Here is a 25,671-nt window from a genome sequence, read left to right as displayed (position 1 = left end):
GTTTAAACTTTAAATGGATCAAAATAAATAACTTTCCATGTGTAAAACAAATTTGTATTTTGTACACTCCCATCACTTATTCATTTATGGATTGATGGTGATACATGTTCATTATAAATGGTTGGAAAATAATAGGCATATACATTTAAAGAAACACATATAAAGAAAGCAAGTTTTTAAACTAAGATTTATTTATTTGTAAATAGATTGAATTACCTTGAACAGCGCTTAATCCAGTATTAAACCCTAAACTAGTTCTAAAAAAGAATAAATCGAACTTAAACGCCCTGACACTAAGCCTCAATAATTAGACTTGTTTATGTCCTTAAATACTGAATCAAAAAAAGAATTCAATCGTTTAGTGATGAAAAATTGTTTAAGACTCCCGAAATCATCACTCAATTCACTCAATTTTCGATCGAAACATTGTATTACTTCTTCTTCTTCTTTTGTTTCATTTCTTTAGTGTAAGTGGTAGGTGTCTAATTCGAAACCTCTAACTTAATCTATTGACTCCGCACCCTGAATAGTGCAGAGATCCAAACAAAACTTAAATTCCATCGTACTCAAATCAATGAGACTCGTTCATCTCCTTGAAGTGTAATAAGTATAAATGATGTCTATATCAAAACTTAAAAGGGTAAAATTAAGAAATATATAAAAACTCAAGTACTCACACTGCAAATTTATCCAAAATACAACTCCAACATGCTAGACCCGTTTCTTGGCCACCCGCAACCGCAAGCATTCACTATGCATATATATATAGCCGCAAGCAGTAGTAGCTGTACAATTGCTGGGCTCCTTTTCTGAAGCAATTCAAAGATAAACTCCCGTCTTCCTCACTCCTCACTCAACTCAGTCCAATTCTGGTGACTTCATCATCACCGTCATTCTCGCATTCTCGGTTGATTTTCTTGTCGCCGCTTAAGGTAACTTTCTCCGTTACAGAAAAAAGAATTAACTTATCTACACAAAAACTTTTTCTTGCTTTGGGAGCACACATTGGGTTGATTTTGTGAGGTTTTCTCCTGTGTAGGAAATGATGAAAGTTTGGGTCTTTAATTTTGGGTTCGTTAAGTTGATTCTTGTTTGATGTGTAGGATTTGAACTTTTATTTTTTCTGTTCTTGGTTTGCTGTATCTAATTGATGTTTTGTTGGGTTTTTAGATGAAATTCTTATCTGCATGTTGCTTTTTGTTTTTCGTTTTCCGTTCTTGTTCAAGTGTTGATGGGCATGGGTAATTGGGCATCGGCTGAGCATTTTTTTCCTTTTTCTTTTTCTTTTTTTTGGCCCCATTTCTGAAGAGATATATGTGATTATCTAGATTGGATAAGAGTTGTTTTGGGGGTGGGGGGTAATCAGGGTAAATCTGCATTTTCTTTACATTGTCGAGATTCAATTTCTTTTTTTGGGTGAAATTGGTTTCTGTATTTTGTTTGAGTTTAATCTGGGAAAGTTCTTAATGGGATGGAATGATCAAAGTTAGATTCTTCATTTTCATTTTCTTTTTTTCCATCTCTGGGTTGTTCCTTTAAAGATTTGTGGTTATTTTCGATTGCATGCGCATTTCATTTGAATTTCATGGCATGCAAAATTGCTAGGTGACAGAATAAAACAGACTAATTTTGAAGGCTTTACTCTTTTGGGGTTTACTTGTTTTTGGTTTTTTTGTGGTTCTCTTTTTTCATTTTTCCGTTTGGAAAGTGTAAAACTTGCTTAAACTCGTCCTTTTCTGTTAGGTGAAATCAAGAAAAGAAGTATATTTTGCAACAGATTTTTCTTTGGTTTTTTCTTTTTCTCTCAAAAGAAGGAAACAGATTTGAAGACTTATTGTCAAGAAATTGAATAGGATACCATAACAAAAGCTAGTCCAAACGACACATGGTTGTGTTGAATTCAGTTTCATTATAGTGGTATTAAATAGATCCTTCCTGATTTTAATATGAGGTACTTTCTCAAAGATTGATAGATTGTATCTAATTCATAATTAAGATATTTGGCTTTACGGGCATTTCCTTCAATCTTAAGGTATTTGCCATAGTTTAAGGTATACTTCTGAGGCAGAAATGATGTAAATCAGTGTCTGTTTTTGGCTCAGCGATGTTAGTTTCTGTGGCTTTTGAAGATTGACAGCTACATAATGCACGCCGGTGTCTGTGTTGATGAGGCATTTCCTATCTTGGCTTCAGGCACAATAACTGTAGATGAATAATGTCAACATTTTCATTAAGTTGCTCGCTAGCTAAATTGAGGTTTCTGTGTAATGTTGGCTTTTATTGTTTTTATGCATTAAATATTTTATCAATTATATCTCATTGCATCTTTAACACTTACATTTGCAGTTGTTTGTGACAAGGTCTGATAAGAATATCAAAAACAAACTCTAGGTGAAGAACTATGCCCTGCAGTTGATATTGAGAAGATTTTTTGGTGTCGGGGCTACTCAATGTACTCTTTCTTTCGCACTACCTTGTTACAAGTTTTGCTCCACTTCACAGAATGTTTTTGCCTTTGTTTTTTAAAGAAACTTTCTCTTATGTTGTGCAGAAGTGCTTGATATTGAGTTTCCTTGCAGTTTTGCTTATGCTAAACCAAGAATTATGAGTTGAGTTATATGAAGTTAGATGGATGATTTCAGAAAATAGAACTTGAAGCAAAATTAGAATTAATTATGACTTGAGTTATATGAAGTTAGATGAATGATTCCAGAAAATAGAACTTGAAGCAAAATTGGAATTCGAGGTTGCTCAGTTTATGCACGATTTTTGTATTTTGGTTTGGTTCTTAAAATTTGTTTGAAATGTCTAGATGCAGTCTGGAATGAACGGATCAAATTCAAATAATCCAGATGCTACTGGAAGAGCTTTTCCATCCCAGACTGGTTCTGGTAACTGTTTTGAATCACTCTGGCGGTATAGGGTTGCTTGAATGATCAACTTTCTGCTTCTCATGAATGACTTAGTTATTTATAAGCAACTTGCAGGAAACATGCAAGGGCTCCATGGGATCCATGGGAACTTTAACATCTCCAACATGGGTGGTACATTTGGATCAAGAAATTCAGCAATGCTTTCTGGACCACCAGGTGGCGTTCAGCAAGTTTCAGGCAGTGGGTCTAGTGGGCGATTCACAATAAATAATCTCCCGGCTGCACTTTCTCAGGTCTCCAACTTTGATGGTTTATGGTGTCTTGCTACTATTGAATGCTTACCATTAATTTGTTGCTCTCCCCTACACATGCATATGCATGCACTGACATGGAACGCATCCCGTTAGAGGCAAATTCTCTAATTTGTGATATTTTTTGAATGCAGCTCTCTCTTGCGAGCTCACATGGGCATCCAGGTGTAACAAACAATGGAGGTATGAATTCTTGCAAAAACGACTGTTATTGGTGAACCTTATTCTTGTCCTGTATCTATTTCCCCGCATAACTGGTGCAGTAGAGTAATTTCAGGTTCAGGGGCATTACCAAATCTAGGAAATTCAGGCCGTGTGGCAAACCCTATGGCTAATTATGTTAGTGGGGGCAATATTGCCAGGGGTTTAGGCTCTGGAGGAGGATCGAACTTGGCTGTTGTTGCTTCTCGCTTAAATTTGACAGGTACATCTCAATTCATTGAGTTATCAGAAACTAAATACAGCAGGCAGCATAATATATATTTGGAGCTTATGTAATCTAAGTTTGGATCTTGAAATAGTCGGTTAAAGAAAGTACAGGAATTCGAATTGGTATCTTCAAGAAGTAGAAACCTTAATTACATGCTGACCATTTTTTTAATCACTCCCTTTGTGCTTGCATTTGCAAGTTCCTAGAATGAGAAAGGGTGTTGAGCTAACAGCTCCTGTTGTTTCTGTAAATTTCTCCCTTTCTGTCTTTCTTGCATGGGCATGATGGAGGGAACACTCTCCATTTGTGGTGTCTACTGTTATGTTTTACATCAGGCTTGACTGATTTACTGCACATGACTTGAGACAATCAGAAACAATCGTGCATGTTTATTTATATAGCCTTTTAGTGTTGAGATGTTTGTGTTTATTGAGAAGTTATAGTGGATGTCCAAATTTCAATTGTTCGTGACGTCTTGAACTCTCAGACCCACAGGTGGTATCTATGCTAGGCAATTCTTATCCTGCTTCTGGTGTGCCGCTTTCCCATAACCATTTCCCTGCTGGGAATGGTCCTTATACTTCTTTGTTGCTAAATGATTTGAATGCTCATGAGGATACCACTTTTGATATGAATGACTTCCCCCAGCTTGCGGGACGTCCATCTTCCACTGGTGGTTCTCAGGGACAGATAGGTAGTTGAATTTTCTGCCTAAACCAGATATGTTCAATTCTGCGATTTCCTCTTCAGTTTTTGATATTTGAAGAGGGTTGTGTGTGCTTATGCAGGTTTTCTTCGAAAGCAAAATGTTGGGTTCAGTCAACAAAATCAAGAGTTCAGCATTCAGAATGAAGATTTTCCTGCTCTGCCGGGATATAAAGGTGCTTTAATTTTTTTTCTTGACTTGAAGTACCATGTAGCATTTGTTGCTCAAAATTAATTGAATGTCATCTAAGCATTGTAATGACCCCATAAAAAATTGTACAGTGTTCTTAAGCATGCCAGATTTTTTTTTTTACTAGGATTCAAATGGACTTGTTTATGTGCTCTTTAACTGCTGATTTGAACTTTGTCTTAGTAATATTCTTGTGTTCAGTGGATGTAGTAAGAAATCTGGAGTGCATTACATTAAAGCAAAGAATCACCGTTTCTATATGGATTTTGTTTTCTGGTTGGTCTGAGTAATATGCCTTCGGGAATCTTAACGGCGAGGACTTCAGCTTGGTGATCCTGTTATCTTGTAGAATTTTAATAATCTACTACCTTTGGGCAATCTGGCAGACCTATTATCTGATAAATATTTTGTTATTTTTCTCAATATGCTTCTTTCTTTGGGTGGTTGTGTGGATAATGTTTCTTACGAGGTTATACTTAATAAAAATAGGTATCAGTTAGGTGTCTAACCTGTTCTGAAAGAAATAAGAAAATGTCCTTTTTAAGCAACTAGTAATTTCCTCATCCACTGACTAGCCTTGTCTATGGTCACGTATCACTGAAACAGGTGGCAATGTTGAGTTCCCCATGAACATTCATCAAAAAGAACAGATCCACAATATGTCGTCTATGATGCATCCCCAAAATATGCCCGTAAGTTCTAGTACAGAATGTGCAGTTTTCCCAAATATCTCAGAGACCTCCTGCTTATTCTGAGGGCCTTGTCAAGGAATTGTGTTGTAACCTTGCAGCTGGGAAGGTCAGCAGGTGTAAACTTTGGAGGAGCAAGCTCATCGCATTATCAGCAAGCACAGCAACATGCTTCTTCAACCAATGGCTCTGGGCTGTCTTTTCTACCTTCCAAGTATCAGAATTATCAGGACATCCACTTCCATGACCCTGAGGTACTCCTACCTGCCTATATTTTGCATAGTGCTCAGAATAGGGTGTTTTCTATCAATTTTCAGTAATATCTAAGATTATTGATTACTCAATGTTCTCGATTCATTGCTTGAGGCTCGAAGTGTCGGACAGCCTGCCTCTGGATCGGGCCCTACAAATTTGTCCAACTCAGTTCCTGGTATGGCGCCATATGAACAACTTACTCAGCAGTATCAACAATTCCAAAAGCACTCCAATTTTCGCATGGGCACTCCATATAGAGATCAGGATTTTAAAACGCAGGCAACATCAGCTCCTGCTGATAAATTTGGAATGCTTGGTTTGTTGAACATCATAAAGATGGTTGACCCTCCCTTGACGTCACTTGCTCTGGGAACTGACCTAACCACTCTTGGTTTAAATTTGAACTCATCAGAGAGTATTCACAAAAAGTTTGCATCTCCATGGTCTGAAGAGCCTGCCAAAGGAGAGCCTGAGTACAGCATCCCAACATGTTATTACGCTGAGCAACTTCTGGCACTGAAAGTGAGCATTCTGACATGACATGTTAAGCTTTTATGTGAAATACAAACTGATCTCATTATCTCTCATTGGGTGCAGCAAAGTTGTTTTTCAAAATTCCGGCCAGAGACGTTGTTTTATATTTTCTACAGGTAAAAGTTCACCTCCCATCCGCTCACACTTTATTCTATCTAGTGGGTTTGTGAATGATGTGTTTCTTATTTACTGTTCCTTGTCTGCAGCATGCCAAAAGATGAGGCACAACTTTATGCTGCAAATGAGCTGTATGTCCTTTACTTTTCTCATAATTTGCAATGTAACATACTGCCAATAGAAGTAGTCATTTATGATTGCTTGGAAAAGGAATAAATGTTTTGGTTCTTTGTGGAGTGTTCTTGATGGTTGAAAAAGCGTTTTCAGTGACTAAACCTCCAAATTTAGTAGAAAAAGTGAAAAGCCCCAAAGCTTTATATTACTTCTACTTTGACCTGGTTTGCTTTGCTGGAAGCAAAGTGGATGAAAATGAAGAAATAGAAAATTCACTTTCTTGTGTATTTAGTCATTGATTATAATCCACAAAAAATGCATGCTCAAGGAAATGGTTCATGTTGAGGGGTGGTGGAAGATCCTTTGTCTTTAAAGTAATGAAATACCAGAAACTGATGAGCGCTTCTGCCCATGTCCATTTATCATCCGGTAGAAGTGAATCAACCAAAGGAAATTTTCTCTTCTAAACAGATATGAAGTCTTGCTTCATCTTTTGCATCCCCTCTATTCATCTTCAGCCCTAATAAAGTCTCTTGTTGCAGTTACTACATTTTGTGTCTTGTAATTGGGAAGAGGAAAGAGTATCCTTAACTGTAGTCTGAAAATTGAATAGTAGAAAACGTGTACATTTCCACTACATGCCATTTCTGGCTTTTGTTTTCTGCTTGATACAAATGCTAGATGATAAGTTAAAAGGCTCGTGTAATTTGGAATGGCCCTTTGTATTCTTGAGTTACATTTAAGTGTTCCAAGATTGAAGGACTAAGAAATGCATCTAATTCTCATTGTGTCACAGATACAACAGAGGATGGTTGTACCATAGAGAGCTTCGTTTGTGGCTTGCAAGGACAAAAAATATGGAGCCTCTTGTTAAGACGCCCACTCATGAGAGAGGGAGCTACTTTTCTTTTGATCCTAATACGTGGGAGACAGTGAGAAAGGTCTTTTTCTGTAATGCTCTGAATATTAAAATTATACAAGTTGATTTGATTGTTGTCTTGTCTTGCAGGATAACTTTGTTTTGCAGTACGACATGATTGAGAGAAGACCAGTGATTTCCCAGCAGTAGCTCAGATGTTTCTCAACATCTTTTGTTGTTTATCAACTTTTATTTTTTGTTAAAGGAAAAAAAAGAGAAGGGAATTGCATGATCTGAGTGATTTGTCTCAGTGAATAGATACTCTTGTTCAAGGGGCATTTTGCTGAATTTTTTGTAGTCTAGTTTACAAACAATCTCATACCAGTTCTCTATACAAGGCCGATGTGGTTTGCTAGGCCTTATGAAGCTGCCACCTCATCTGCTAACTATTAAAAATTTACCAATCATATTAGATGGATTAAATGATCACCTATGTCATCCCGTGTTTGGGGATAAGATAATTTCCATCTAACCGAATTAATCTTCGATAATCTCACGGGGAAGTGATATGACTTACCTCGAAATTAATAAGAGGTAGGATAATAACAATTGGAACCTAATAGAATGATGTTTCGTTCGAACAACTATATAAATCTATTTTTTCTCTCTCTCTCTCTCTAATATTGTCTGCATTTTGGACTAATTTTCCCTTATTAATCACTTAAGTAAGTAAATTTTTGGAAAAATTTGCCCCTACTAATTAAAAATTTATGTTTTTGAACTAATTTGCCCATTGTATTGAAATAACTAAGTTTTGGACTAACCGACCCCTATTATTAATAAATTAAATTTTTTTGACTAATTTAGTTACGGTAAAATTTAAGACTGACTTATGTGTGTTATTTACTAATATCAAGCTCACGTTCAAATTGATCATTACACACACATGTATATACACAAACACAAACATACACGCATACACATAAACACATACACACGCAAAAATAAAAATAAATAAGTAATCCCATCTAATTATAGGTCTGTCGAAAAGGGCATTTTGGTATATAAATAAGTAATCTCGCCTCATCCTATTTCCAACCAAACACAAGATGAAGTTATTTTCTAAAATATCTCATCCAATATAAAATTTACCAAACATTGGATAACAAGATTACTTATCCGTGAACCAAACGCACTACTAAATGGAAATCAAAACTATGTACATGAAGAAGAACTGAGTTACTGGCTATAACTTCTATTAGCACATTAAATTAGCTGAATAATGATAAAAAAGGATAATTTTTTTTTACTATCAATGTATAATTTTTTTTACATGACTAGGTTTAAATTATGTCACATAACATGAATTCAAATTTAAAATTCAAATCATGCACAAAAAGTTAATCCATAAAAAAAAAAAAGGTAGAGAGTAATTAACATTAGTTGAACATTAAGGATAGTAGATCAACAGATGCATATACTCTTCACATATTAATTCTCTTACGTACCGGAAAATAACTTTGCTTATGCTACAACAGTTTTGTTATTTATCAGTACAATTCGTGCAGGGATTCTGTTCATCACACTAAAGTATAAAAATTATAAAATCATGGGGTAGGTGACTTGTTAATTTTCCTTCCATCTACTTAATCCAATTCAGTATTATTAGCCGTATTCGTATATTTATGTATAAAGCATTATTCATGACATGCTCATCATTTCATCATGAATAATCACAACGTAGAAGTTTTTTGTTTTTTTGTTTTTTTGAACATCAAAACTTCCATGCGGTTTAATTCCAATTCTCTAAACTCCAGGGTGCATATGTGCAAAATCCTAAAGCCAAACCAACCGTTGGGTGCAGCAGTTATTCCCCGCCAAAAACCCGTTTATTAATTTTCTTTTTCCAAAAATGTCTCGCAAGAAATCCAACACCACCATTTTGACAGTTCCAAAGACCACATCTCTCTGCAATGATGAATCCGCTCTATCAATTCCTCGTACTTCTAATCACTTCCTCCCTCTCTCTTCATCCCATTTCCACAATCCAAATCCTATCAAAATCCAAACTTGTAAAGTGTGAAAAAACTTCTGATTCCATTGACAACCTCAATTGCACCCAAAAGGTTGTTATTGACTTAGCAGTCCCCAATGAATCAGTAAGTTAACAATTCTGATCGTGGGTCTCTTTCTTTTTCTTTTCTTTCTTTTTTTAATGTGTTTGTGTGTGGAGTTGCAGAGTGGGAGGGAGGCTTCAATGGTAGCCGAGATTGTTGAAGTGGAAGAGAATTCAAGTAGCAACATGAGGACTCTCAGGGTCCCACCTGTGATTACTGTTAACAAATCTGCTGCCTATGTTTTATACGAGTTGACTTATATAAGAGTATGTACTTTGGTTTTTATTCTTCCCCAACCCCATAAAAGGAAAATATTAGATGGTCTAATTTCCTTTTTGTTCATTTAATTTGAAACTAGCTATGGATGATTTTCTCCGGATTTTCTTTTTAGTCTTGAATATGATTTTAAATAAAAAGTTTTTTTTTTAAAATTGGGGTTTGGAAAGGGAGGTAAAGGTTCTGTTTTCAGGGTGAAAGGAAACCTTATAATGGTAATAGTGAAAGGGGATAAGTTCTTCAGCAACTAAAAGAAAAATGGTAAAAGTAATTTTTAGGAGAGAGGTAATGAGTAGAACTGTGTTTTACAGGGAGGGAGGAAGCTTGTGTTTTACTCTTTTCTGTGTTCGGATTGGTTGTGAAATGATTGCCCTGTTTTGCATGATGTTTTTTGGGATATATACACGAACACACAGACATAGACACATAAATATATGTATATGTGATGTATCTGGCTTTGGTTATGATATTTACTATAACTTTACTATTGGTGGCTGTGGGTGCTTATGAAGCTATATTGTAGTGTATTTTGCAGTTAAAAAAAATGGATGCAAATTATGTTATTGCATTAGCTATGGTGTTAATTTGAGTAACTCTGCATGCATTAGAATTATATTTTACTAGGTGTACTTGATAGTGGATAGGGATCTATGCCAACTAAAAGGTATTGAGTAAGTTGGTGGATTATTGTCTTTCTTGTTGTGTGTACCAAGCATGTCTAGGACTTGATGTTTTCTGTAGAAAAAGAATAAAATGAAAAGATAATTCATTTGCTTATATAATTAGTTTGGTGGTTAAGGCAGTAAAGTTTCTCTCCAGGATGTTGCTTACAAGCCGGTGGAGTATTATGTTCAGACTCGTAAATGTGAGCCAGATGCTGGGGCAGATGTCGTGCAGATATGTGAGAGGCAAGCAATTTGACAATATCTACCATAGTTTCCTGGATCTTACCTTTTACTTAGAAATGTAGTGTTGAAGTACCTTTTCTAGTAGGATTTGGAGCTTGTAGGTATGATAGGATTAGTTTACTTGCATGGAGCTGAAGTTCTTTGGCTTATCTTACAAAATTTGTGGTTATCAGCTGATAAATCAAGGTTTGGAAAGGGTTTGGGACACAACATTGGCAAATTTGAGTGGATTGTATCTATTAACTTGACAAACATTGAGCATGCAATTGAGTTGATTATGCTTGTGGACACGTGGTGATGATTTTTTTATTTTTTTTCTGATTGACATACGCTAATTTGTACCATGAATAGCATAGAAAGTTGATCACACATCTAAACTTTCATTTGTTTAGTTTTATTGTTTACCTTCATACTTGAAAAACTGCCCCTTTTGATAGTTTTCTTCAAGCTCTCAGATTTAATATGACAAAGAAAAATTCATTTAGGATTAGCTATTGTGAGGATTGAGTTTATTTGCTCTGTATGAGACATTGCCTGATATTCATTTCATTCTCACAGCAGGATAAACTTGGACACTTTCTTAAGCATGCATATGCATTCCCAATATTATATTGGGAAGCTGTACATTTTACCGCTATTATCCAAAAGTTAGATAGTGGTTTCATTTCTTTACATGAGTCACCCAACTACTCTCTTGATTTGTTTCATAGGTTGCGAGATGAGAAAGGGCATATCATTGAGCACACTCAGGTAACATTTGGGATGAATTTTGATTATCTCATTGTAATGATATTATGAAGATGGTAATGAACTGTCGAACACACAAGTGCCCCACACAAAAATATGTCTTGCAGCTGCTTGCAATATTGTTACAGTGTGTGAGGCAATTAAAATTTTATTACTTACTGTTTACACAAAGAATTAGAACTGCTTAATTACAATATGGTAGTACGTACAAAAGAATTAATTGGAAATGTGTAATGGACTGCATATAGATATTCTCATTCAAATGCACATATAGCAAGATGGCATCTTCAACCTTCAACATCAAGTTTCCCAATACTCCTGTGGAACTTTCAGCTTCTTTACTTTTCTGTATTTAATACGTAAATATGTCTATATGCATTAGGGACACATAGGTCAGCTGATAGTAGGTTCCCCTCTCTAATGACTTACTACTACCTTCATCCTTTTAGGTTGTCATTCAAATTATAGTTAAATAAAAAGCTTTCTACCTGGCCATTATTTGACTCAAGAACATAACTGTCTAGAAAGTAACAGATGTCATCTGTGTATAATATTCAAGAGGCATGGGATTAACAATGGGGTGACCTTTTCAGAAATTCATAAGATACTACATCGTAATCAACTAAATAATGTTGAATAGCTTTCTCCTGGAGACTTAAGGTTCCAATTGACCCTAGTAGCTTGGACAAAGCCTATGGTAATAGAACCTTTCTTAAAGAGGTGAGTATTTCTGTTCTTAAGGTTGCTATTAGTAAAGGGTGCATTACATAATATTGTCACAAGGAACTCTAAGCATGTGCTGTCCTTTTCATGATCAGAATATTGTTCTTGGATAACATTTTGAATGTTAAGCTTGAGTGCATGAAGGATATGATTTGCAGAGGTAATAACTGTAGGTCAAAATAAATTTCCATTTTGAGAGGCGTACGTTAAACTCACATGTTATGAAGCTGACCAAGGAACTTACGAGCTAAGCCTTTTCCATATACAACTGTCAAAGAATTGACTGGGCCATTCATACAGTGGCTTGTCCTTCTGGTGGAATCTATTTTAGCTTATTTAGTTTACCTTTTTCTTCCATGTTTCTTTTCTGTTTTTGCTGTAATTTTTACTGTCATATCTGCATCTAGCCTACCTGTTGCCCTTGTGGAGACCAGCGTAGGGTGCCTTCTTCCTGCGGAAACTTTTGTGAGTATATTAAATCAGATTTTTGCAATTACTTAACGACTGCAGATCAAGAATATGGACTGATGCGATCTTTACTTTCTCTTCTATTAGTTGACAAGATGATAAAAGGGAAGGCAAACACAGCACATTGTCTTCGGTTTCCAGGTGATTGGTATGGTCCCTGTGTTTTTAGCAAAATATATTTGATTATGTTTTGAAGAAGAATTAGAGGCATACTACATGTTAAGCCTTGACATTTGAGACCAAATTATTCTTTGTGGTACAAAGCAACATATTGTAAGTTTTGGCTTCCAAGGTCATTTTTTCTTCAAAGCATTAAAATAGCCCGTGCTTGACTGGTAATTAGATTCCCAACTGGTGTAGCATTTATAATTATCTACTCTTTGGTTTGTTGATAATATAATAATCAGGTATTCTCTACACTTAGGTTCCATGTATTTGGTGTTGGACAGAGCTCAGTTGGATTTACTATACAAGTCGAAGTTAAGACGAGATCTAGAATATCAGTAAGTATCCACTAGTAATGTTAAAATACAGTAGTTCCATATGATTTGATCTCATTACCCTATGTATTTTCACAGTTGCTTTCTTTTACTGGAAATTAACCTTTTCCTACTTGCTGGTGGGGATGCTTTGCTGTCAGGAAGTGATATTGGGTCCTGAAAATAGAACTGCAACATCAAGTGATAATTTTCTGAAGGCTAATCTTGTTGGAGATTATGTTGGTTACACAAGTATTCCATCATTTGAGAATTACTATCTTGTTGTCCCAAGACAGGTATTGCTTTTACTGTTTAACAGTTATAGATGCACTTAAGTCATACGGTGAATCAGTCTTAGCTTCTATCGCAAGAATGAATTGATGCTTATTTTGTCATTTGCTCGTCTGTTGGTTCACCTGCCATTTCTGTGTCCTATTATTCGCATTTAAGCTTTTGATAATTATTAGGAAAGACATGCAATTTATGTGGAGCAAAGATCTGATATCAGAGATGCAGGAGTGTGTTTTCTTCTTCTTCTTCTTCCTTTTTTTTATTATTTGTAGTGAGTTTAAGGTGAGGGGATAGGCTAACCATAGAAGCACTTGCAAATATGATAATTTGAGTAAAAACTGGACACCAATACTCAGTGGTTTTAAATGATACTGCAATCATTCCTATTTAATATTGTAAATCTACATATAGAAAAAAGATATAGAGGATTTTGTGCATGTATTGACATGTTACTTTGGTTTCATTGTTTGTCTCATCCTAAAAGAATAAGTCTCTAACTAGTTAAAGTGTTTACTTGTACACAGCATTCAAGGACTGAATTCTTATCAGGTTACATCTCTAATGTCCTTTTTGCTCTTAATTGGCCAATAGTCTGAATTTTTCTTGTTAAAGGGTGGCCATGGTCAACCGCAGAATCTTGGAAACAACTTTTCTATGTGGATGCTGCTTGAAAGAGTCAGGTTTACGCTGGATGGTCTTGAATGTGATAAAATTGGTGTTGGCTACGGGGCTTTCAATGGACAACCAGATTTTTGTTCCTCACCATATTGGAGTTGCCTTCATAATCAGCTCTGGAACTTTTGGGATGTAAGAAGATTATTCTTTAGAACCATATGATCTTCATTTTGCTTCTGAAATTGGATACTAACCACATTTTGTGAAGGATTATATCTGTCTCAAAATAGCATATTTCTCTAAACGAGTAACTGTCAGTGCTCAACAATCTTGCTGTTCAAACTGAATAACAATGTGATTTTCAATTAGTTGCTGGCTGGCATTTCAAATGTGATATGGTGATAAGCCTCTTGTTAAAGCTGTCATTATCTTACCACGATTCTCTTTTAGTATACATTGAGTTCTGATTTACTGGCTGAGCTGGGACTGGTCTTTTTGCTTTGTTAGTCTTTCAGTTTCTGTTCGTCTACTGCTTGTGCTGTTTTCAAATATTTAGGAGTCTCTTACTTCTTTCAGGCCGACCAGAACAGAATTAGTAGAAATCAGGTGCCACTTTATTCTGTGCAAGGAAGGTTTGAACGGATAAACCAGCATCCAGTTATGTTTCAGCAATACTTGGTTTCCAATTGTAGTATGAAGCTTATGTTTTGAAACTCCTAATAATCTACTAATATCTTCAGAATGCAGGTGGTCAGGCGTTATCCATAGGAATCACTGAGGTTCTGAATACTAACCTCTTGATTGAATTGAGTGCTGACGATATAGAATATGTCTACCAGAGGTAAATATCCTTAATTTTATTAGCCTATGTCCTTATGTGTATCAGCTCAACTCAGTTGGCATGTTCTAATATTAAGCATGGGTAATACATTAGTGGTTGTTCATACTTCTCTTATTACTTGATGCTCATTTATTTCACATGAAGTATTGGCAAATTAATTTGGTAAAATTAAGCATGGAAGTACATTAGTGGTTTTTCATGGTTGGCTTATTACCTGATGCCCATTTGTTTTGCACTTGAAGTAATTGGCAGAATTATGGCGACAAAGATCATAAAATATTTCATTCTAATTTTGCATCTTTTGCAGGAGTCCGGGGAAAATATTAAACATTGCTGTACCAACTTTTGAAGCCCTGACTCAATTTGGGACAGCAACAATCACAACAAAAAACATTGGTGAAGTAGAAGCATCCTACAGCCTAACGGTAAATGAGTTATCTCACACTTATTTAAGTCCTGACTTTCATCTTATATACTAGGAGGTAAGAAATGCTACGACTGATAGGGTTCTAAAATGTAACTTTGGTGCCCAATTTTGATGTGGTTTCATACAGTGTGGAAATTCATTGTGTGGATAGTGTTCCTAAATTTCACTTTTGACATTCTTGTTTTTGACTACAGATAATGGTTGGATTCTTTTCTAACACGTCTTTCTTTCTTTCTTTCTTGTACTGTAAAATTTTTTGTATGTGTCCATGAACTGAAGGTTGACTTTGCGGTAAAGAATTTTAAATTTGTAAATAACTTATTCTGTATACTTATTTTTTATGCTAAGTTGATATTGAATAGATTTTCCTTTCCTGATGATAGTCTAGGACTTGTCAGTACAAGATGTTTGTAGTTTACTCTATTCTAAATTTATTTGTATGCTTCCGTTATGGTATCTCTGTGAAGTTAGGCTGCATATCTACAATGGAGAGTCTTATTTATCATAAGCAAACATCTTCTCAGGGATAAGATCTGTTTGAACAACATTTTTATCTTAAAGCTTTGTTTTCCTTTTTCCATCTTGCAGTTTGATTGCTCAACAGGTGTCAGCAAAATGGAGGTACTTATTAAACAATATATGGTTGGGTTTCTGCTTAGATACTGCTTCCTTGCCGACGGTATAAATAGATTTTGAATGTTATCGTTGTCACAGGAACAATTTTACATAATGAAGCCAAATGAAATAGTGACAAGATCGTTCAAACTTTACCCAACATCTGATCAAGCATCAAGATATGTCTGTGCAGGTTCGGTTCCTATTTTAGGTCAATTGAACTTATCCATGCAAAGTGTTGCATAATATGTTATTAAGTGCTTAATTCAAGTCATTTTGTTTGAATGCAGCCATACTAAAGGACTCAGGTTTTAGTGAAGTTGATCGAGCTGAGTGCCAATTCACAACAACATCTACTGTTGTTGATAATGGCTCCCAGGTTTGGCTATAGATGAGGGTTACATCTTCTATGTCTGAGACAGAACTAGAATAAACCAATATTGGTTCTCAGCGAGTAACAAATAGTGAAAAAGGAATACAAGGATATCAAACTACTTTGAGAAAAAAAAAAAGTCGAAGTGCCACAGTTTCAGCTTGATTATGATTTATTCCACTGTTAACTGATCATGTTATGGTGTCATTTACTGGGATAGCTAAGATTTGAAAACTCATTTAGGCTTATGGTGGCTGGATTTTGATCTGTTGTGCTCCTCATGGAGCAAGAATATGAGAAAAGAAAAGAAGAGGCACTGTTTCATCTTTAAAGGATCACGATAAAGAGGCTTTCAGTTAACAACTTCTCCCCTGTCATGAATTGGTCCTTTCTCTAATATAACCACTCTGCGTAATTTTTATTCTTGGAATCTGAAAAGTTCACTGGATTGACCTCCACTCAAGTCCAGAAATTTTAATGTTTACAGTATACTAAGGTTCTCATTTTCATATTGTCATACCAACCAATTTTTTGAGTCTTTAGACAACACTAGTTAGTGTCTGAGAAGAAAAATTAGTTCCCATATCTGAACCCACATAATTTTCTGATCAGTTATTCGATAATTTCTTGGCAAATATAACCATTTTACCAATTTCTTTTGGTTCTGTGTTTGCCTTTCTATCATTTCAATATGTTGATCACAACAGATGATTACGTGCATTGCCAGATTATCGCATGTGATTATTTGCTCTTACTATTGACTAAATGCATTGTTTTTTTCCCTCCATATTTCAGATTCCATTCCAACCTCCGAAGACGAGTATAAATGGTTTCTTTGAATCTGTCGAGGAGCTTTGGAACAAATTGTGGGATGGTCTAAAAGATTTTATCACTGGAAAAAGTTGCAGGTATGATAATTCTCAGAGAGCCATGTGGCTGTTTGATTGCACCAGAAATAAGGAAAGTAGCTGGTGTCCAATTGTTGGTTACTCATTATTCTCTGTTGTTGCATGGCTCAATTGCTTTACGTTTTTTTATAATAGGTTCCTGTACATGGTTGAGAATTTTCAATTATTTCCTTTTTGGGCAATGTAATGCATCCTATTGACCTAGGCCCTACCTACTTGTCTTGAAGTTACAAGATTATCTTCAAACTCATTAAATCAATCTCATTTTTTTTATGAATAACTGATGGACACTGTTTAAGAATTCATAGTAATATTTTTGCATAAAGAATCATGCTAGGTTTCTAGTTGCTCTTTATCTGTAAATCTCCATCTGCTTTTAATGACAATACCGTGCTTAATGTGATGCAGAAACAAATGCTCTGGTTTTTTTGACTTTGGATGTCATGTACAATACATCTGTATGAGCTGGGTGGTGTTGTTTGGTCTTCTATTGGCATTATTTCCAACAGGTAGCCAGTTTTATTAATGGAGAGCTTTACAAAGGCTTAAATTTGAATTCACATGAAGGATCTGATATGTATAGTGCTCATATTCAATGCAGTTGTAGTGCTCTTTTGGCTTTTACATCATAAAGGGCTATTTGATCCTTTGTATGACTGGTTAGAAGACCATCTTTGGACTCCAGAAAGAAGAAGAGGTGGCAAGTGGAAGCTTGTTGCTACTCCTAACTCGTCAAAACTGCATTTGAGAAAGAAGCATGAAGAAGGGTTTGACAGACATCATCCAAATAAAAGGCGGAGCAGTACTCACAGTCTTCACAGGCACAATCATTTAATGGGAGATATCGATTACCATTATCATCTTCACCATGTTCATAAAGACAGGCACAGCAAACATGGAAAAACAAAGAGTTCAGGCACCTCATCCCAAGGTCATTTTGGTAGAGTGAAGAATGACAAGTTTGGTCACCGCAGACGAGCAAAAGAAATTGAAATGATTGAAGGAATTACTAAAGGCAAGAGGTACCATGATGGAAACAGAGAAAAGTTGAAGCATACAAGTGTCCCCTTGGATGATATGTATTATAATGTTCATGGCAAGTGGAAAGACTGAAAGAAACATCATTTTGACAATTCTCATTGGGAATATCGGTCTATCACATTGGAATTTGTCTAGGTCCTCCTCCGCTTTCCTTTTGGAAGGACTAAGGAGTTATTCTTGCTTCCTTTGAACGGTTCTGGGGAGAAAGCCTCTTTTTTTCCCATTATGTCGGGTTGCATTTTTTTTTTTTTTTGGAGGGGGGCAGGTGTTGGAGGGGGTTTGGTTGGAATACGTTTAATTGCAGATTTGGCTTCACCTGTAACAAGGGATTTATGGAAGTCATTATGAGATGCATGTATCGCTTTTAACAGTTTTCTTACATAGATATGAACTTTTACATTGACGAAAATATATTACAGTTGATTTGGAGAAGCCTATTTTCTCTTTGTACTTCTTGGTCCTACATTTTACACATACAATTCTATGAACACCAAAACTGATGTATATGGTGAACAAAACTTCCTCAGACTTGTTTATCATCTCTTTGCAAATCGAGAAGATTACTATTGAGCATCATGGTTGCGTATGCCTTTAGCCATCATCAAGACTTGCCTGAGCATCATCATCTGTTCATCGTTTCACATATGTTGTCGGTTTCTCTGTTGGTTTGAATTTTTCAGAAAGCTGGACATGGTAACCATTTGGAAACTGTAAACCAGGAGTTCGTAGAATATCTCCTCCCTTGATTCCTTGCCACCTAAGGTAAAGTTTCAAACAGGGAATCAGTTAGTTTCCTTTCTCCATATCTAAGATTAGCTGTATCAACCAGAGATAGTGTTGTTTCTTACATGTACTTAGTCACCAAACAGTGCAGAAAGACAGCCATTTGCACCTTAGTGAACTCTGTTCCAACACAAAATCTCATGCCTCCTCCAAATGCCATGAAGTTTCTAGTTGCACCATTCAATTCAAACCCCTGCATAAGATTAGATTTCATGAATCGTGTAAGATGTGAGAGATGGAAACTGGTTGAAAGAATTTGTGCGTAATCAGAATTTTCACATGACAGGCTTGGAAACTGAATAGAAACTTGTCACTCCTTGTTAGCTGTGAGATGTTGCAGATATAACCTAGACAGCTAACAGAGATAAGAGATGCATTAGTTCAGAGTTTCTCTCACCTCCCATCTCCATGGGTTGAATTCAAGGGGATCTCTATATCTGGAAGGATTAAGGTGCACAGCTGGAGGACAGACCATAACGCCCCAACCAGCAGGAATGGTATAACCTGCACCAATATTATTGCATTTGAACGTGAGTTTTACATGGGAATCTGAGACTTTCATTCTTGAGCTTTAAACAATCAATTTGAAGTGCATGCCTTTGAAATTGACATCTTGTAGTGCTTTTCTGAATATTCCAGGAACTATATTTGCCAGCCTGACTGTTTCATTGATAATCTGCAGGTTTAGATTGGTCAGTAAGAATATGAACTGCTCAATTCTTTTTAAAAAGTTAACAAGTGAAATTGACAGTGCTTTATTCACCTGAAATGTAAAAGTCATTGACTTATATTCACTCCATGTAAGTGCAGAATCTGGATTTTCCCTCTTCCTAACTATTGCTTCATGTTCTTCCTGCAAAATAAAACAGAACATTAGTAAAGACAACAACACAAGTGCTTACTAATGGATTATTGTTAGATATTTTTTTCATACTTGTACCAAATAATTAAACCTTCTTTCTTACCGTTAATTCTTTTAATGCCACGGGGTGCTCTGCCAGCAATTTTACGGCTAAAGTCAGTGCCAGGGATGTAGTCTCAAAGCTGGCAAAGAGTAGCACAAACATCAAATCTAGAGCGATAGGCTCTGTAAGAATTGTATCCTTCCTCCCAAGTTCTTGGAGGACGTAATCAAAGAAATCACTTTGGTGCGCTCTTGGCTTTGCTCTTCTTTCTTCCAACATGGACTTCAGCATCTTCATTGCCTTCTTTCTTCCCTGATTGGGCAAAAACGGACTAATTAATCATTTGCTTGATTTCAATCACAACTCATTAAGATTGATTAGAGATAATTTAAACTTGCAGAACTCATTCTTGCAATCAATAGGAAACATACTGGAAAGGAAAAAAAGAAAAAGAAAAAAAAAAAGCAGTTGTAAAATGTGACATTGCGACATACCTGTAAGCACTTATGATAGGCTGTTCCAGGAATATCTACAGGGAAAGAGATTAAACCCTGGATGAAAGCTACAAAGTTTTCCCTTAGATTCTCTGAGGACTTCTCTGGGTCATGACTGATTAATTTTTTTGTAGTCAGATCAAATATCAACTGCATAAACACCAGAGTATATAAACTATTAGCTGAACTGAATTGCAGTAAGTTCAATAAACCACAAGTGGAAGCAGCACTCACACTTGCTGTTGCTTCCTTCATGTCAACAGATTTCTGGCTCGACCACCTCTTTAATTTTCTAGTTGCTGCTTGTTCGACATCAGGGAGCATTTTTTTAAGGGCTTCAGGACCAAACAGGTTCAGCACCATGTTCTTAAGGTACTTATACATGAAACCATGTAATGAACCTACATTCTGCCTTCCAAAGATCTCAGTGAAAGTGTCAGGGTACCAACTTTGAAACAATTGTCCCTCTTGCTGAAAGATGTAGTAGTTAAGATCTGAGTCTGTAGATACTATAATAGGCCGTCCAACCAAACTAGTGCGAAATATTGGACCGTGCCTGAAACAAAAACATCAGAATACGGGATCAAATTTGAAAACATTCACAAATCACAACGGCAGTGTCATTGGATTCCCATTTCCCAAACATGATATACTACATCTAAAGTAAATGTAGTTATACGCATTTATCTTACCTCTTCATTCTCTCCTTGACGAAGGGATGAACATCGAAAGTAGTGCTGGGAGAAAAAAATTTAAGAGTTTCGCCTAGAAGTGGCCATCCCATAGAACCAGGAGGGAGTACTCCCTTGCATATGGGATTTCTCCAGTTGTAAACCCAACGTGCAATGATGAGAACAAAGAAAGCTGCTGCAATGCACAAGGCCGCTGACATCTTAGCTAAGGAAAGCAATACAGAAAGGAAGAGAATATCTTGAAAACAGCAGGACAATGCTGTTTGCCAAGGAACTGAATAATAGGTTCGTATCCAAAGAAGAGTAAGAGAGGGTGCAATGCAATAGGAGGGGAGTTTACTTAGAACTAAAGAGAGAAGATAGAGAATGAGAAAAACCTGCTGGTGCAATATCTCCAGTATCCACATATTGGAGTACTTAAATAGGCAAGCCAGAATTAGGAAGTAATAAAATAAGATTAAGAAAGTTGGTTCTTTTTTGGTGTAAGAAGTTGGTTGCTCAGAAAGCTGGACAAGTAGTTGGAGATAGAATAGAGAATTGCAGGAATAATTTTGTCTACAGAACACTACTTCTTTACTTATCCTTCGTCAACGGAGGCACATATAAAAATCTGTGTAATAGCCTAGCATGATGATGAAGTTTACTGGATGTTTCCTTTCTTTCTCTTCTTCTCTCTCTCCTTTCTCGCATTCTTTGATTTATCATCCATGAACTGTGCAGGGTCATCATAATTCACGAAAAATGGAGCACGAGGCAGGATAATGGCATTTTTTTAAGGAGCTTTAGCAGAAACAGATGACATTTTCCATAGATTTGAGAAGTTAGAGACTGTTTCAAACAAGTATGAAACCAATCTTCCATAAATCATGAGTACAATAATCTAAATGATTTTAACTTCATCACAAAAATCTTCCTTATATCTGATGCTAAATACTATACATTGCTGTTAACTACCTGACAATGATGCTACCAAGGAGATAACCCGGATTCGAACATGTCTTCTTTTTCTCTTTCTTTCCTTTTAATCTTGCCTCGTTAGTTTTTTAAGAATTAGATCGCATCCTAGATCTTCTTGAGCTGTACTCCTCACATTGTCAATTTCGGAATCTTAATTACATCAGCAGTGATTCCAGACGAAGTATTGTGGATATGCAGGTAACCACTGCATCTGCTTCCGTACGAACTCAAATCTTGCTAAAATCTTTTTTAGTTTTGTAACTGTGGGTAAACCAAGTTAATCGAAGTTAAAACCACATTTCAACACATAGAGCACCGCCCCTTTAGTCCTTTGAGCCACGGGCTCTTAACTTGTATCCATTCAACCACTAGACATAACTAGGTTACTGTGCCTCATCACCACCAGCCATTTTAGGCAAATTTTAGCTTTTTGTTAAGAAAATTTAGGTCATAGTACTGTATTTGTCCAACTAAATGCTGAGGACATGTTGCATTACTGTTCATTATTTAATTAGCCAAGAGGAGAATGGAATTTAAACCTGTATTAGGCCTCTTAACACTGCACGAGCTCGGGGATCCAAAAACTTTGTCTGCAACTGGTTCTAGTGCTTTCTTTATTAGTACTCGTGTATAGACCTGAAACTGTTAAGAGTCAAAAGGCATAATTTGGTCTTTGAAGTTCGAGTATACTGCCTCTGAGATCCCAAAATTGTCTCATATTGAGACAGAAGAGAGAACTGTTTTGATTGACTTATAAGAATGATTAAAAGCAATAACATAGATTTGACAATGCTTAGTATTGGTAAGTGACCATCACAACTACGGTTAGCTTTTGGTATAATTGATAGGATTGTTGTATTATTATGAATTTGGTGTGAATTTAAATAGCTGATATGTTGAATTGGTAAATATGAACGAAGCTTTACGTTTAAATAGAAAATTATACGAGTATACGATCAAATCATATAAGAAATACAACAATCCCTCAACTGTACAAAATTCTTAACCGTACCTGTTTCAATTCCAAGTAGTATCAAACAAGTTGTGCTACCGTAAGTTGCTACAGTATCAATAAGCGATGTCGAACATAGAGGTAAATTATGCTGGCATGAATGATAGCCTTAGGTGACAATTTTCGTTTTTCTACAAATAAAAGAAAGATGAAGAAAAAGAAAATAACAAAGCCATTGTTTTTTTCAATTCCTTTTTTGTGCTAAGAAAGTTCGTCCTGAATTGCATAAAGCATCCAGTGCTGCTGAACTTTCAGCAGCTGAGCTGCACCCCATTTTTGCATACTGCTTGTATTTGTTTAAGCAAGAAATTCAAACAAAAAACCACGCGGGTTCTTGCAATCGGTGATTTGTTTGAAGTTTAGAATCAAGAAACTTCAAGTGGTATTCATGTTATTGAATGGATCAATGCTGAAGAGGATGACACAGATTGCTTAACTGCTGATGCCCTTGGTTTAGAAAGGCAAAGGTTCCCTTCGGAGTGCTGGAACAACAATGGCCAGCTAATTACCTCTTAGTTTGAGCCTCAATAAAATTAAGAGTCGCCATCAAGTCAAATTCTCTGGACCAAGACTAATTAGAAAGGGTTTAAGGTATAATTGTATATGCCTTGTTGGACTAAGTTAGTCCTAGCTGTCTTGTAGGTATGGTGCACAAATCTGATGGCCAGGACCCACACACAACCAGGGTAGCCATATGTGATATGATCAGCTGAGATGGCAAGCCTCCCCCGTCACGAATCAATCCCATAACAAAGTGTTTTAAACTAGTTCTTGAGCTTGTAGAATCTTTGAAAAAGAAATTCCATGGCTTCTTGGGGGTGTTTACCAACATCATGTCGTGGATAAAACAAAAAGTAGCTAGGGGCATATCTAAGTAAAACTTACCCAAATAACTACTAGTAGTAAACTACCAAAAGGGATAATAATCCAAGAAGAGAAAACTACACTAGTTGCACTTGCAAGGGAAATCGAATATTTCATTAGGTTTGAGTTGTCTGAAATGATTCCTGCATATTGTACGAACAGTGGACACAATCATGTGAAACTTTTCTCCCTCCATAACGACAGCACTTGTACTTTCCCAAGTATGGCTCCGGTTGGATGGAAATATTTTGCGAGCTTTATAAAATTTGAACGATAGATGTAAATGTAAAATTTTTAAGCACATTTGATGTTATATTTTATAAGTGTTTTCAAAATGTTTTTGAACTGTTTTTAAAATGGTGGTAAAATTTCTTCCATATCATTCCCACCGGCCCTTTACTTCTCCTAACTCACACTCTCTTCCCTTCTCCAGTTGCCTTCCTCACACACTCCATACGATTGTCCCTTCCTGTCTCCTTCCATTTGCCACTCCCTCCCACCTTCCACCGTGTCTCTCTCTTTCCCTCTTTTCTTTTCTCCACTTCGCTCTCTCATCCTGACCAAATTTAGCGAGAGGGGTTAGGGCAGCGAGTAAAGGAGAAAGAGAAGAGTAGAAAAGAGGAAGGAAGGAGAGGGAGGGAAGGGTGGGGTAACGGAAAGTGGTGGAGAGATAGCTAGGTAGGTTTGGTGGTTTAGAGGGAAGGGAAAAAATTTTTTAGAGTATAAGACAATCAAATAGAACTTAGTTAGTGAGACGTTTTAATTCTAAGTAGTAAATCATCTACTGGGGTTCTGAGTCGCCAACCACTATTCATCCTCTAATAGAGGAAAAGAGGAAGGTGTATTAATGTGTGAGTGTTTTGGATAATTTGGGAGATCTTTTTGTATTTCTTTTAGCTGTTTTTACTCTCTAGGTGGATATTTTAAGATTTTTGAGGAGGGTTACTTCAAATGTTGTACTATGTTTTAAAGTACAAATATTATTTTGTCAAGGCAGGCCATCCAAATGCAGCAAAATGTATAAAAACAATCATTTAGTGTGTATATCAACTAATTTGATGTGAATATTAATTATTTACACATAATTTCTATTGAATCAGAAAAACATCTATACTTGCTCACACATTCATGTGCTCTAATTACACAAATTACGGTCTCGTTTGGCAAGTGAGTTTTTTGAATATTTGTCTAAAATTTTACCGTAACTTACTGTAGAAGTTGTAGAAAAAATTTTTGAAGTGTGTAAATTTTTGGATATTTTGAAATGTATAGTTTAAAAACTTTGAAAAGTTTTTTTTGAGATTACTGTAGGTAAAGTTGTTAAAAAACTTATAACAGACAAATTTAGCCAAAAACTTGCTTGCCAAATAAGGGCTACATTTGCAACCATCGTGACTCGTGAGTTGGAGAGAGCTCTCAACTTTTCCTTTCTTTACTAACCAAATTCAAGTCTTGATTTACAAGTAACTGTTAGCAAGTAGCTAGGCTAGTAGTTTACTGTTTATTCATCTACATGCATCCAGGAGTGAATATTGACTTGCCCTTGAAACGTGAGCGCATGATTCGAAGCCCTTCTCATTAAATCCATGTCATGGTTGATGCAAACTGCAAAACGAGCCCATGATATTCAATTACAGTAATACAAAGGGCTCAAAATGCATTGAGGGAAGAGAAACTGGAGAAAATTGAGGACAAAGTTGTTCCTTCTGTCTGTGCCTTGTGTGCACGGGGACTGCATTATTGTACAAACTGCGACAATGATCCTGGTCAATAGGCCACATTGTTTGCTTCATGTACATGTATAAGATTATGATGACGAGGCAATCTTCAATTATATATGATCAACGTATGATTTCCAGTCCACATTTTATTTATCAATTTTGCACCTAAATTCTTGGAGAAACTTGACAACTCATCTTTCCCACTTATTCTCCTGTTCATCACTTGGCTGAAAAGTGAAGGATGAGCACTTTTACTCCATGCACGATACGTAATATTTCAGGAAAATGGCTCCAGGAGGAAACCCTCTTCTCAAATTAATTATTGTATTATTTCTTG

General features: G+C 36.1%; 3 protein-coding genes across 11 annotated transcripts; 2 read left to right on the top strand and 1 right to left on the bottom strand.

The window, feature by feature from the left end:
- The first annotated feature begins 780 nt into the window (after positions 1-780).
- LOC113707356 (probable NOT transcription complex subunit VIP2) lies at positions 781-7,510 on the top strand. Of its 9 annotated transcripts, none has more exons than XM_027229640.2 (15): positions 781-932; positions 2,347-2,452; positions 2,819-2,891; positions 2,988-3,166; positions 3,319-3,367; positions 3,462-3,608; positions 4,102-4,308; positions 4,403-4,495; positions 5,116-5,201; positions 5,300-5,452; positions 5,565-5,975; positions 6,051-6,103; positions 6,194-6,235; positions 7,015-7,159; positions 7,228-7,510. In XM_027229640.2, the coding sequence occupies exons 3-15, from the start codon at positions 2,825-2,827 to the stop codon at positions 7,285-7,287; spliced, it is 1,692 nt and encodes a 563-aa protein (XP_027085441.1). In that variant the 5' UTR covers positions 781-932; positions 2,347-2,452; positions 2,819-2,824; the 3' UTR covers positions 7,288-7,510. The 9 variants fall into 9 exon arrangements, with proteins under 9 accessions (XP_027085441.1, XP_027085443.1, XP_027085437.1 ...); XM_027229642.2 differs by having other exon boundaries at positions 2,978-3,166; XM_027229636.2 differs by having other exon boundaries at positions 2,813-2,891.
- Positions 7,511-9,053: 1,543 nt separating this feature from the next.
- Positions 9,054-18,343, top strand: LOC113705002 (protein HAPLESS 2-like). Its single transcript, XM_072061173.1, has 18 exons — positions 9,054-9,236; positions 9,317-9,460; positions 10,290-10,378; positions 11,089-11,128; positions 12,256-12,313; positions 12,404-12,464; positions 12,741-12,819; positions 12,957-13,091; positions 13,699-13,893; positions 14,278-14,358; positions 14,442-14,542; positions 14,850-14,967; positions 15,558-15,590; positions 15,684-15,777; positions 15,875-15,963; positions 16,753-16,865; positions 17,274-17,374; positions 17,467-18,343. Exons 1-18 carry the CDS (start codon positions 9,054-9,056, stop codon positions 17,976-17,978), a joined length of 2,226 nt encoding a protein of 741 aa, XP_071917274.1. The 3' UTR covers positions 17,979-18,343.
- Positions 18,344-18,434: 91 nt separating this feature from the next.
- Positions 18,435-20,980, bottom strand: LOC113705001 (cytochrome P450 87A3-like). The gene is made up of 9 exons (XM_027226863.1): positions 20,781-20,980; positions 20,323-20,644; positions 20,089-20,238; positions 19,655-19,906; positions 19,453-19,542; positions 19,287-19,365; positions 19,087-19,193; positions 18,755-18,882; positions 18,435-18,663 (listed from the first exon to the last, which is right to left on the bottom strand). The coding sequence occupies exons 1-9, from the start codon at positions 20,978-20,980 to the stop codon at positions 18,537-18,539; spliced, it is 1,455 nt and encodes a 484-aa protein (XP_027082664.1). The 3' UTR covers positions 18,435-18,536.
- Positions 20,981-25,671: the final 4,691 nt, after the last annotated feature.

The sequence above is a fragment of the Coffea arabica genome, chromosome 8e, assembly GCF_036785885.1.
Source record: "Coffea arabica cultivar ET-39 chromosome 8e, Coffea Arabica ET-39 HiFi, whole genome shotgun sequence".
NCBI classification, from domain to species: Eukaryota; Viridiplantae; Streptophyta; class Magnoliopsida; order Gentianales; family Rubiaceae; genus Coffea; species Coffea arabica.
Note: the sequence above shows the minus strand (reverse complement) of the source record. Positions and strands in the feature narration are given on the sequence as shown.

Bases quoted from the DNA above. Each gene is read 5' to 3' on its own strand.
- LOC113707356 (XM_027229636.2), top strand. From the start codon at position 2,813: ATGCAGTCTGGAATGAACGGATCAAATTCAAATAATCCAGATGCTACT. The intron at 3,368-3,461 runs GTATGAATTCTT...GAGTAATTTCAG, and splicing joins AGGTGTAACAAACAATGGAG to GTTCAGGGGCATTACCAAAT. The intron at 3,609-4,101 runs GTACATCTCAAT...TTGAACTCTCAG, and splicing joins TTCTCGCTTAAATTTGACAG to ACCCACAGGTGGTATCTATG.
- LOC113705002 (XM_072061173.1), top strand. From the start codon at position 9,054: ATGAATCCGCTCTATCAATTCCTCGTACTTCTAATCACTTCCTCCCTC. The intron at 12,314-12,403 runs GTGAGTATATTA...CTCTTCTATTAG, and splicing joins TTCTTCCTGCGGAAACTTTT to TTGACAAGATGATAAAAGGG. The intron at 14,359-14,441 runs GTTATGTTTCAG...TAATATCTTCAG, and splicing joins AACGGATAAACCAGCATCCA to AATGCAGGTGGTCAGGCGTT.
- LOC113705001 (XM_027226863.1), bottom strand. From the start codon at position 20,980: ATGTCAGCGGCCTTGTGCATTGCAGCAGCTTTCTTTGTTCTCATCATT. The intron at 18,883-19,086 runs GTGAGAGAAACT...AATCTTATGCAG, and splicing joins TCAACCCATGGAGATGGGAG to GGGTTTGAATTGAATGGTGC. The intron at 18,664-18,754 runs GTAAGAAACAAC...ACTTTACCTTAG, and splicing joins TGTTTGGTGACTAAGTACAT to GTGGCAAGGAATCAAGGGAG.